This window comes from Copadichromis virginalis, linkage group LG13 (genome assembly GCF_057382275.1).
Source record: "Copadichromis virginalis isolate Kocher_CV1m ecotype Utaka linkage group LG13, C_Virginalis_male_GT1.1, whole genome shotgun sequence".
NCBI classification, from domain to species: Eukaryota; Metazoa; Chordata; class Actinopteri; order Cichliformes; family Cichlidae; genus Copadichromis; species Copadichromis virginalis.
This window is the reverse complement of record NC_140630.1, coordinates 12,152,481-12,165,803: the sequence shown is the minus strand read 5'-3', so window position 1 is coordinate 12,165,803 and position 13,323 is coordinate 12,152,481. Positions and strand designations below refer to the sequence as shown.

Sequence of the window (13,323 nt, the reverse complement as noted above, 5' to 3'; positions counted from 1 at the left end):
TAACGGCGTTACTTTTTTCAGTAATGAATAATCTAACTAATTAGTATTCCTATCGTTACAACGCCGTTACAGTTACTAACAAGATGATGACAAAGCAACAAGGTGATATATACCAGTTTTTAAATTGTGTTGATAGGCCACGTAAAACCAGAGTCATGATAAACAGTAAACGCGGTGTTTTTTCCTCAATAGTTTTGTGATGTTTACTGTCTAAGGACAGAGCTAGCAAGCACCCCCCAACCCCCCCCCCCCCCCCCCAAAAAAAAAAAAAAACAGGGAAAGTGACAACGAGAGAGAGAGAGCAGAAAAAGAGAGAGCGCGAGTTTTGAGATGTGAGAGATTTGTGACGTTTAGCGTATTTGTGTAGTGTTGCGTGTCAGAACAATGAGGCGACTGCTGTCTCCAGGTAGAAAAAGGAGTGATACACCTGCTGCTGTCAGACCTGCAGGTATCAGGCAGGCATATAGTGGACAGAAATTATTTTTTTGGAGTGGCACAAATAATTTGTGTGGCATCTTATTGAATCAGAACAGCTGATTGTTCTGTAAATAGTTTGAAATGGTTATTTAAAAAATCAAGGTAAAAGGTAAATGGCTCCAAATAACTTTGTTGTTTGCAAAACTTGTGCATAGGATTTTAATTTTGACAATTTATATTTGCATTTAAAGTTATGAAATATGATTCATTAAACATGTTTGTGGTTGTTACAGTAAAAAAATATAACTTTTTCTACTCTGATTTTATGTTTTTTGTCTGATTTTAGATCAATTGTGGTAATACAGTATATCAAAATGAAAACATAACTGTAAATTCAGACACGTGAGGTTGTGCTGAAAAGAATGATACCAAACAAGGCAAAGTAAATAGCTGATATTGAAAAATCCTACAATGGCTGGACAAAGCTGGACTGAAAGACAGCACAGAGGTACTAAACATGGCAGCACAGGAAAAAGCTCTGAGCACAGGATTGATAGAGGCTGGGGTCTATCAGAACAGGCAAGACCCTGAGTGACCGGCATAATATACTGGAACATCTGTCCTGAGTATGACCTGGAAGTCCGGAGGTCAAAATGGGATACATTGCCTCAAGGGTGGTTGAGAATGACCAAGCTAAGATCCTGTGGGACCTCCAGATACAGATGGAAAAACTTGTAGGTATAGCAAGGGGCAGCAACATCAAGAAGAACATGAGACGCTCAAGAAATACCAAACGCTGAGAGAGGAGTTCGAGAAAATGTGGAGGATAAACGAAAACAGTGATCTCTGTGGAATTTTTGAACTTCATTTTTAATTTGTACCATCCTGAATCTTCATGATTTTGCTAATGACCGTACTTTCTTTTAGTCAGGTTGGCATTTGTCAAATGATTAACTAAAAACGGAAGTTGTGGTGAAAAGCTGGACTCCTACAGAATAATGGGGGTAAAGTACAACTCACACTCATGGAGTCACAAAACTAGTTTTGCAAAGAATGAATGATCTTTTTTCAAAGTCACAGAAAATGTTGCACAAAGCATAATTATGATGTAAAAAAGAAGCAGGAAGAGCTCTGCAATAATCCCACACTTTTGTTGAAGTGTATAGCCTCCTTAACAAGTAACCACAGTATTTTAGTGCCAAAAATTTATTCATTATATTTTAATGTCTCTATTTGTGTTTATTGTGCCTACACTGTTTCCTTTATCTTTGATACACATTTAAAAATATTCTAATCCAAATAACTTGTGCTTTAAAATCATTTTTGCATCACAGATCCACCAGATATGTGGTGTCATACTCAGCTGAAACAAAGAGGCTATCGTCTGATACCGTATCTCCCTCTAATAGACAACTTCTTTATCCTACCAGGAATATATCATTTGGGTAAATGGGCCGCACACATTGTTCAGATATCCCTTAAAGCAGCAAGGTTGTCCATGATGTGCCTGTCTGCTCTGTTTGCTTGGCTTTCAAACCCCATGTACTCCTGGATCTCACTGAAGCTTGTTCTAGGTCTAGTAGCCATGGCAAGCCACAAAACATTGCAATGTAGTGATTAGAAAGCTAAAATACAATTACAGCCTATGATGTAAAAAATAAATAAAATAAAATAAATAAAACATACAGATACCTCAGATACAGAGATCCCAAATAGCTTTCCCTTGTCTTTGCAACACTGGTGGGCCAAAAAAAAAAAGTTGACTGTTTCTTTGAAGTATTGTTATGATTTTAAATATCACAGTGGCACATATAAATATACAGCTGGGGTCATAAATGACCCATCCGGGTTACTCAAAGGTTAATCTTCTTTCCCTCTTGTTTATCTCTGAAAAACCAAACAGATGTTTGCAGAGTCACTTTTTGCCTAATTATTCATTGCTCGTGAGGTATATAAATAAAAATGCACAAACACGTCTGTGCTTGGATGTTCGTCAGCTAAGGACATGCACGCTTGTCTTTCGACTATCTATGCCAGAAAATTCACTGCTGCATGTTCGAGATTTGCCACGATGAAGCAGAATGGTGCTTTTGTGGCTCTTGACCTTTTCACATGCAAATCAGTGCAATCACTCTCAGCATGTGAAGAAAACAGGAGTTGATCCAGGCCTCTTCAAATCCCTATTAATGAGCAAATGGTGTCAAGGAACATTCCCATCTTCCATCTTAGCCTCCCAGCCATGACCTTTTCGTAATTGTCCCTCTGGAGAACCACAGTTCCTCACAACTAAACACTGAGTGCATCAGATGTATAAAGATGGAGGCCTGCCAGAGAGTAAATGCACAATCCATCAGTCCTGGAACAATTTCCATGCAGAGCTCACTTAAGTGTTTCTTCTTTATGCACAGCGGGTTGTTATTTCGCGCACATATAATGAGTTATTTGTCTGCTCAAAGCCTATAATCGTCACTGTAGCAGCAATAATGTTTCCTGCCATTTCCGTTCACACATATAGGGAGGCACATCGCATCAGAACAGGTGTTTGTGTGCATATGTGTGTGTTTGAGAGAAAGAGAGAGAGAAAGACCGAGTGTGTTAGAGAGAGAAAGCAGAGCAGAGCTGTGGTGCCCCCGTGTGGTGGAAGTGGAAAATATATTTACTGCCAAAAACTGAGATTTACTAGATTGCGCCTGCATTCTACAGGCTGCACGGTGATGAGGGAAACATCAATTAAACACAATTAAAATAATCTGTGACACTAAATCAGAAATACAGGGAAAGCTTGCGATTAACAGAATAAATCGATTCTATATATTTTATATATTATATAAAATATAGTATATTTTTTCATTGATGTATGTTTAGAAAACCTCACTATGTGTTTATGTATTACATTTTAAAGATGTCTTTCTTTAAACTCACCTGAGCATTATTTAAGAAGTATTCAAGCTGTATCTTAAAAGTGCGTATTTTAAGCATCTTGTTGTCTGCATATGTATGTAAAGCATAATATGATCATCATACTGTGTTAACACTGTAAAAGTGCTAAACACATATGCTTCATGAAGTCGGTGTAATCTCACTGATAAGCTTTAACAATGCATGGGGCTTTATGCTGAGACGAGAGAAATAATGCAAAACGTTGTTCCCATTTCTGTTTTAGTGCAGCAACTGTTTCTTGCGGAAACTGTTTTAACATCAGGACAGTCTGTATGTGAGATAGTTTATGGTTCATTTTTACGAGTTTATAACCCGGGGACACATTTCCTCTTGTATGAATGGTGGCCTTCTAACTTTATTACCGGCTGACTGGCTTTCCGAAAGTGTGCTCGCTTGTGTTTAGGATACTGACCAAAGCCAATACAGCATTGTTTTTAAAGCAAACTGGGCGTCTTCAGTTGTGCAGCAGCACAGCTGTGATAATGATCCTCTGTGACCGGACTGTGTGCAGCCTCGGCAGTGCATCTTCTCACCAACTGCGGGCACAGAGCGGCGGTGGCAGCGCGCCTGCGCAGTGCATCCAGGGGCTCGGCGGCGTTCGGTGCTGAAGTGGGGCGGATGGCAGAAAAACAGCGGCGATGGACTTTACACCGCGGGATTCCAATTTACGATGTCTTTAAATAAGCATCGGGACGTCGCTTTTTCACACCTATCATCCTAGGACACTGACAGCCCACCGCAAAGGGGTAAGGTGGTGATTATTCTGCGCTAAGGGTCCACACGGGTTGGCTAGCTGACGTTAGCACGGCGCTAGCTGCTGCTCAGCTGCCACCGCCTCCTCTCCCTGCGAGAGATAGCCGATCTCAGGCTGACTGCTAAAGCTAGCGAGAAGAAAGTGGGTGGTGTTTGATTTCTGTAAAATGTCTGTGCGGCTGACAGCGCTGTGGAGCCCCCTCTCTGACTGCGTTAGCCGTCGGTGGTGTCAGCTGCGAGGGGATCCCCTCTGCCGGCCGGCTGGTCGGACCTGCAGCGACTCTGCTCAGATGGTTCTTGCAGCTGCAGGAGACAACCATGCAAAACAAACCAGCCGAGCAGCTAGCCAGCAGAGCTAGTGTACAGAGGGTGAGAGCAAGGTCTGATGAGATTGCCTTCTTCATATCTGAAGATATGCACAGGCCTTCAGGGAGATTCAAAAGATTCCGTTCTGCGACTGTCCTGTTAACTTTCTCACTCGGGAGTGCATTTTGTGTGTGTTATTTATCTAATGTAATACACTGTTAAGAGATCATGCAGTGCACAGCTGTAGCAGCACCATCACTGCAGTTTCCCATGGGTGTGTTGAGTCAGAGGAGCCCAGGTTATGTTGCAACTGCATCCTGAGAGACTTCCTGATTAATCTCATTAGGCCTGTACTCTTCATTCAAAGAGGTCTAACAGAATGCAAGCTGACCTATCAGCATCTGATGTTATTTGCTTCTAGGATGGCAACTTTTATTCTTGAAAGCAGTGAAACTCGGTGGCACCAGTATCGACATTTAAATTGATCCCTAAAAGCATTCAGTGATATGTCCTTTCTCATATATATATATATATATATATATATATATATATATATATATAGATATAGATATAGTTAACAAGCCATACATTTTTTTTAAAGCATTTGAAGATTAATTTACAAATAAGGTTAGCATGTAGTGTCCAAAAGAGCAGCTCTAATGTCATTTTTAGACTGTCTGCAGCACATGTAGCAGAGCAGCGCTTTTTGTTTGTGATGTTGTCTGACAGGGTTGAAAGCAGATTTTTTTTTTTTTTTCCAGGGGCTCCGTTGAGTTTTGTGAATGTTTAATTTGAAGGTTGTTTAGGGAGTTTGATAGCCAAGTCAATCCTCTTGCTAAGTGTAGAATACTTATTAATTTCTGCAACCAAAAGCTTCTTTAGTTCCCAATAGCGAATTAGCATTTAGGCACCAGTTGTTGTTGTTGTTGTTGTTGGGTTTTTGTTTTTCTTTAAACACTAATAAAGCAATCAATGTATTTCTTCTTCTAGATGTCCCAATCAGTTTTAAACAATTAAAAATGTTTGCGAGATTGAGTGAATTTAAAATTCAGAAGCAGTTTACATGAATTCTAGATGAAAAGATGAAAAACAAAGTGCTGGTGAAGTTTCAAAGGGTTGGTGAAATTAGGCTAGTTGTTAGCCTCCCGCCCCAAGGCTGGCTTCAGACCAACTACGGTAAGCTGATATAAAAAGAGCAGCGCTGGCAAAGTATTTGGGAGGTTTTATGACTTTGTAGGGCTCTCATTGACATATCAAACCTGTAGGTGCCCAGTCAGCAGACACAAATTAATTTAAGGTATAAGGTGACATCATCCACAAAACAAGGTTAGTAATGAGTATTTTGTGGGATTGTTCTAAATTATTCCCTACCAAAATCTCAGCAATTTCTGAATATATCGGTACTGTACAAAACGTAGCTTAAAGGTGTCTTGTATATGAATAGTGCTATTTAAAAAGACAGAAAGCTGTACAGAAGAATAAGGATAATAACCAAACAACTTTTTACAGCTCATGCCAATTCAAAAACATCAAGGGAGGTGTTACTGCAGCATTTCAACACTGACAGCGCTCTCTATGCAGTAGAGGCTTGGACCCGGAAAAAGGCTCGATACGTCATCAGTAACAAAGCGCACAGATTGGGCTCTTTGTTGTGTTTCGAAAGCCATTCCTGTGCAGTTTTATCCCGGGATGATTTAGCCATATTGGAATTTTTTTCACTCACGTGGATTATCAGGGGCATCAGTCTCCAAATTCCAAACCGGGCCGAGCTTTGTCGTAAACATTTCCCATAGTCATTTTCTTCATTTCATTCAGGAAGCACATCACTAAAGTTGGTGATCATCTTCGCAACAGGAATAAGCAAACTCACAAGTACAATGAAAAAGCCTGATCTTAACAAGCTGCTGTGCAAAATAATTTGTCATAGATTCTTAATATACAAGGGAAACTATTGTTTTCAAACCAGTTTAAACTGGCATGAACGGATGTTGATGCTCCCCTCACGTTGCTTTTACAGTAGAGCAGTATTGAGACAGCATGTTGTGTCATATGGGAGGGATGGTAGTGACATGTGAACCTCGATTTTTTTTTCTTTTTTCTTTGTGCTGCTCTTTATCTTGCTAGACATCACTGTGGAGGAAATGAGCCATGTATAGGCAAGGGTGGGTGAGGGACTGTAGATCAGAGCTGATAAGGCTGCTAACCCACTGTAACTGAAGATGTTTAGTTTAGTTTGTTTGGTAAGTCTTTTCAATATTAGATATTATCTTTATCTTCTTTTTTTTGTATATGCTAATTTTACACTCTAAGTTGCAGACTGCTGATAATTTGCAATAGTGTTAAGGTCACCATGCGAACACCTCTAAGCTGCTGTTATGAGTAAGCACGGTGTTGGAGCACTAATTCCTGCATGAAGAACATGGAGCATGAGGGCTATCTAGGAGACACAGCAGCCTCTCTCAGGGCCAAAATCCAGCATATGGCTTTTGACATTGATTGAGTGTTGGGTTGCAGTGCCAGTGAGCTTAATGCTTTGCACCATAAATGTTTAAGATAAGCATTCGCAGCATCATTTGCCATTTACTGCATTTCCTGGTTGAACTGGTCTTATTCTAACCACATCCTTTAGCTTATCACAAGTAAAGTATTATGGTATCAGCGTCTGTGTTGGTGGCTGAGAAGAGGAAGCTGTTGCACAAAGGCATCAGAGGAAAAGTACAGCTTCAGCTGATGTCTGTTTTCAATAGGGCTGCCACAAACGATTATTTTGATAGTCGACTAGTCACCGATTATTTATGCGATTAGTCGACTAATCAGATCATCATCCACTGGACGTAAAACTACAGCTTATTGCACCAGCAGCATCTGCTCTTATATAACTATCATTAGCTTACAGCTTTAAGCTTTTAAGGTGCTAACTAAAAATAAAGACAAGATGATAGTTTATTCAATTTTAATGAAATTTGCAGATTGTTTCGGTAAAGTTTAATAAACTCCTTGCTATCTAAAATATAACAGGACACCGGAGTATATTCTCCAGCATCTCACACTTCTGATAATCAGCTGTCTGCTTGACGTTTATTCAGCTGTGTAAAAACTATAACTTTAATCTCAGCCAAACCGATTTACTCAGGAACAAATAAAATACAAAAAAAAAAAAAAGCCAAACAACAACATTTTTAATTTATCTAAGTGACTCATATATATTTAACCTGAGTCGCGAAAGACAGCGGTGGGTTTGAAAACAATTTGCCGGGAGTCCGGTGTTCTCACGGCGCTAGTGACCTAGCCCCCGGCTAGCTATCGAGCTAGTGGGTAACAGACGTCTCCGAAAACGTCGGAGCGCTTTTGAAAATATGTGGTGTCCTGATAAACTGAGCAGATATTTGAGGTTTACACAGCTACATTCTCGCCTGAAAATATGTTAAACGTTTATTTTGTGACCCAGAAAGAATAATAAGAGTAATATTAAAACTAACTAGCTACCGCCATTGTTGGAAACTTAGCTGGGCCGCGCTATGAATTCTGGGACACAGCTGCTTCTTCTTCTTCGGGGTTTAACGGCAGCTGGCATCCTTGTACATGCTGTGCTGCCATCTTCTGTTTCAGTCCGTTATTACACTCTTAAATCCTGCTATTATTCCTGCGTCTTTTGCGATCTTACAAAGCTTCAAACGACGCGTCGACTATTAAATCAGTCGTCGACGATTTTGATAGTCGACGTAATCGTGACTAGTCGACAAATCGTGGCAGCCCTAGTTTTCAATACAGATGAATATGCTAGCTTTTTCACATAGTCGACTTCCTCATTAACCAGTAGATCTTTGTCATCGTTAACCCCTCTCATGTATTGATTGTATATTAAAATACAGTCCATTCCCAAATTAAATGCAAATTTTTACATTGTCCTATGGCTGTAGTGCTGCTTATCTATCTAGACTACTTTGGTGTGAGCTGCTCAGTTTGGGAGGTTTTGGCTGAAGAAATGCCTACCTTTGTCTTGAATTTAATGTAAATAATTGGCACCTTCCTCATGGTTCTTCAATGGGCACTACATTGAAAAAATAAAAACACAATATCTTTTTTTAGAAATCAAAGCCCGGTGACTGAAAAAGTCCCGGTGTTCACAGGTTTATGCAGCAACTGTTTTTCTTTTGAACTACACCTGGCAACGACACAGGATGTGACAGGATATAAACTCAGCTGAGCTGAGCTCAAATGTTAGGCAGTTTCATACCTATTTTGGCCGGTGCGTGTAGATAGTAGAAAGAAAAGAGTTCTACAACAAGAAACATGAATAACCAGATCGTAGTTTCTAGAAAAGGGCATTGCTGCTTAGTTTCTCTGCTGCAATCTTTGCCAATTGAGCACACGTAGACAAGTAAGAGTAGATATCTTTACCACTTATAACTCCAAAACTGGGCAACTGGGCATCTACACCTAATCTAGATGGATGAAAATGAGGTTCTGCTCTGTGTCGCATTTGCTCGTATCTGCTTCTGTCTTCTTGTCGTTGCAGGATATATTTCTCCTGACTGATCATTTTCACTTAAAGTCAACTTCTGTGTTTCATGGTGTTTTCTTTTTGTTCACATTCTGTGTTTTACAGATGCTGCACTTTGAATGCTCCCTACACCCTCAAGTCCATAAATGACCCTTTCACAGAGTTCTGAGGAAGCTTAGGAGGTGTTGGTGAGAGAAGCAGAAGTAGCGAGTGAAGTAAGGAAACGAGGGGAGGAAGTGGTCGCATTTCATCTCAGCTCTCGTGTCCCTTTCTGTGCCAGTTGGTCAGGGATGGTGATACCAGTAACCTCTCTGCCCTGTGGTGAAAAGAACCTCCTCGCCTTGCCCCAAATCTCCTGCAAGTCAGAAAGACGCTCAGACAGTCCCCCAGTCAGTCACTTCGTCAACCAGCCTGCTAGCATCCAGCAACCTATTACCTCATGCCATGACTGCTCTGTCTGACCTGTGTTTAGGAACTCACTAATTCATGGTAAGTTTCACGCTTTCCCAGTAATTTAATTAATATATTTAGATTGTTTTTTATTTATTTATTTTACAGAAACTGAACTTGTATTTTCAAGTTTACTGTCACAGTGAGGATCCAAATTTGTGTGAAATATAAAGTCAAATGCTTTGGTTAAGGGGTCAAAATGAAAAGTCATATGTTCATGTTCATAACCAAAGTTTGCAGTTGTGGTCCTGGAGGTTGACGGACCAAGCAACATCTGCCAGATCGTGTAAGATAATGAGTCGGCAGCAAAGGGTGACTGGCTTTTACTTCTCGATTTTAAAGTTGAAGTTTTGATTTTCATTTGTAATTCTCAGAATGGACATGAATTTAAATGTTGCTTAGTAAAAGTCTTTTCTTCATGGAAGTGAAACAAAGCAACCCACCGGTTATTTGTATATAGTGCTTGATATCAGTCGGTTATTAGCCATGAATGGAAAATGATCTGTCACCTTGAAAGGACGTTCTTTATCTTTGAAAACGAGGTGTTGTTAACTCAGAGTTAGAAATAATTTGTGTTCAGATAACTAATGGTAAGATGCTTTTTCTCACACAGTTTCTCAACAAACGGTTTATTTGTTTTTGTCTTTTTGTAAAGAAAACGCTATTAACCATTTTCCCTACCACAACAAAGTGAGAATGGAGGCAGGCTGCGACTTACGTGCCACGGTGACGTCATTATTCTGTTCTTTTACTTTTTGCACTTAGTGCCTCATCAAAGCAAACGCTGCTTGCGCTGATGCGACGTCAAAGTCTGCACAAGGTGCAAATGTTTCTGGCGTTTTACATGTGGCACTAATTTGTGAAATAGGACGCTAGTTTCATTTGCATCGCTCTCGTGAAAAACTGCCTGATGGTGAAGCAGAGTGGAAGCTTCAACGTCAAGTTGGACTTTTGGATGATGATTGTTTTGGTTAATATGGCGTCCTCTATTTTGGTATTATTTTAGTATTTGCAAAAATGTACTGCATGTATGACAGATCTTGTAGCTATCTTTTTCATCTGTTTTTTTTTTTCTTTGCCCTCAGATGTTATTGTGTTAGTATTTCCACCCCATTTGCATGACATGTCAGTGCATCCTCCTTCTTTGGCTTTGGAACAAAGCCATACCCTCTCTGTGGTTTACGTCTAACAGCCTGTTTTTCCACGGTAGCCGCCCAGTTGCTAAATAACCGATGGCTGCTCCGCTGGACGGACGACAGCATTTGCATATCGGGCTTGTCTTTTTAGCCGTACCTTCCATGTTTCTTCATTGAAGCAAATTATCCGTCTGTAGAGTAGAGGGAACAAAAAAGAAGAAAATTAGTTATATTTTTCTTCTTTTTTTTTTTTTAAATTTGGATTTTCACATTTTTTATGAAAAGATTTTAATTTGAACCATGACATTACAGGTAGGAGTGCTTTTTCAGTCAGTATACTTTTAATTCTCATACTGCATTTGATTAGACCCTCCCAGCTAAGTAAATGCATAAAACTTTAAAGCTAAAGTTTTGACATCCTCGTGGCTGATCTTTCTAGCATTTCTAGTTGTTTATGTTTGCAGCTGAGCTTTACGTTACGGTTAAAGCTTATGGCACTGTGAGGTAAGGGTTTTCCCAGTATAATAAGCTCACCAAGTAAACCTATAAATAGCATAAGGGTCATAAGAGTAGGTGAAGTTTTAGATATAATAAGGGAAACTTCTTGTTTCTAAACAAGTTGATTTGGATTTCGTACATGGCGTCAGTCATACCTGGGGTATCACACTAGGGTAGGATGAATTTTTTTCCCACCATATCCAGGTTTTATCTGTGAAACCATTCTCCTCATTTTAGACTGTTTTAAAGAAAGTTATGTGCAATGAATATGAGAAGATGCGAACAAAATGTCAGTCCTCTATCTGCAAAACTGTGGTTTCTACACACCTACAGATTCATCATTCTGTGTTAACATGAGCTACACCCCTGAAAGTCTGTGTGTATAGAGCCGTAGTACAAGATATTTACCCAAAGAATTTTGAAGGAATAAGTTTAGGTACTTTTCTAGATAATGGAATTTGAGAATGGCCTTCTCAAAAAAAGAGTCCTTAAAAAACTGTCTAAAAATAAACACCTCTAACCCCAAAATTTGCATAATTCCTATTAAAGAGCTGCAATTTTCCTCTGGAATATCTTACTGGCAAATCAGATATGTTCAGAAGAGACATGGAGGAGCCCACTGACTAGTCTATAGTGTAATTTTGTAGACTCATGGCAATCCCCATGTATTTGTACTTTTTTTTTTATTTATTAATTTTTTCCCCATGTTGTGGCACATTAGTAAAGAAATCATGACTGTAAGAATAACTGCTAACATTTTTCCAGTATTCGCATGCTTTCGTTTGCCTATGCAAAACTGATGAGACACACCAGATAAATTTTCGTCGCTGCTACCGGTAAAAGTGATTTTATTTCTCCAATTCTGCATCCACAGAAATTTAAATTCAAAACCTCACAGATTTGAAACAGAAACTTCTGCCAATCTTTCTAAGAATGATTGCAGTCAGTCCAAGTTGGACTTTGGAGACCTGTGCATGAGGTGAAGTTGACAGTATTGCGCTGGTCACTGCAACTACTTGCAGTCAGTCTTCCACAGCAGAAGAATTCAGTGCAATCTCTGGGCAACCACCGATTTATTTATTTTATTTCATTATTAATATTTCTTTTTCATTCAGTCACAGAGAGGTAGCCACCATATTTTTATTCCGCTGTTACTGAGAGGAAAGCACTCTCCAAGATGGCTTTAATTAAAGGAGAACAGAGTGTGACTACAAAATTGCTAGCTGCACATTTTTGTTTCTCATGGCTATTTTTAGGCATCGCTTAAAGTAGCTGTAGCTGCAGCGGCAAAGAAATAGCCCACAAAACCTTTGCAAAAGTTTCCAATTCAATCAGTGAACACTGCGCTGTGCTTACTGGATATCCAATTATAGTGATTTTTGAAGTGGCTGACGGATGTTTTACAAAATTATGACAACTGATTTCTCCCTGTGCACCTTTAGAGCAATATCGGACTTGGTTTCTCAGTTTCTTTCTGGTGTTAGACAGTTTGATAAAACAAACACAGAATACCTCTAAGATTTTTTTCATTGACTCCTGATTCATCACATCGATTGAGGCAATGATTGATCAGCAATTTCATTACTGCAAGATGTTTTCCCCAGTGAGATACAATAACACCAAATGTTATTTATGTTAGACTATGCTAATAATACAATGGGCGTAGTTTTGCTTTACACTTTGAATGACCTTTGTCTGACTATCCAAGACCTGACAGAGGGGGTTTTGGTTTTTAGTCTTCAGAATCTTTAATAGTGAGTGAAAATCAGTTTGAAGCAACAAGGAGAGTGCAGGCAAACACTACACGTGTTGTTGTTCTAGGATATCGTTGGTTTGTTGCACAGCAAATGGCATCATCGAATCATCTGGACATTTATGTTCCTGATACGATAACGTCTTTAAATGGCGTTGGTGCTCCCAGGATACTTGAGCACCAGTGTGAGTGTTTTAGGCTGGAGCCTGTCAAACTGTAGCTGTCGTGGATCAAGAAGTTTTTGGTCCAGCATGTGCGAGGAATCAAACATGAAGGAATTAGCAGGAGAGAAACCTGTAACGGTATCGTACATTATTGTCATTTCAAAGCAAAAGATCGCAATAACTTTTTAGGTTGACGTCATGCATCATTGCACATAACGTATGTACAAAACCTGAGTGAGTTGGTATGAATTCTCATGAATTTGTGCCTGCTTGTCTGTGTTTGTGACACGCAGATCCTGTTTTTCTGTGTTGGTTAAAATTAATTTGTAGTTTCTGTCAAAGGTGAGTGAAAGACTTGGCTCAGTGCCAGAAACTCTCGCAACGTATGAAGAAGGGAAGTTC

At 39.6% G+C, this 13,323-nt stretch overlaps 1 protein-coding gene across 1 annotated transcript in view; it reads left to right on the top strand.

The window, feature by feature from the left end:
* The first annotated feature begins 3,932 nt into the window (after positions 1 to 3,932).
* The window catches only part of rgs17 (regulator of G protein signaling 17), a 28,123-nt gene continuing 18,732 nt past the window's right edge, over positions 3,933 to 13,323 (top strand). The window contains exons 1-3 of the mRNA XM_085477326.1: positions 3,933 to 4,103; positions 9,026 to 9,108; positions 9,201 to 9,409. Coding sequence (XP_085333452.1) covers positions 9,407 to 9,409 — 3 coding nt within the window. The 5' untranslated portion in view covers positions 3,933 to 4,103; positions 9,026 to 9,108; positions 9,201 to 9,406. The remainder of the gene's footprint in view (positions 4,104 to 9,025; positions 9,109 to 9,200; positions 9,410 to 13,323) is intronic.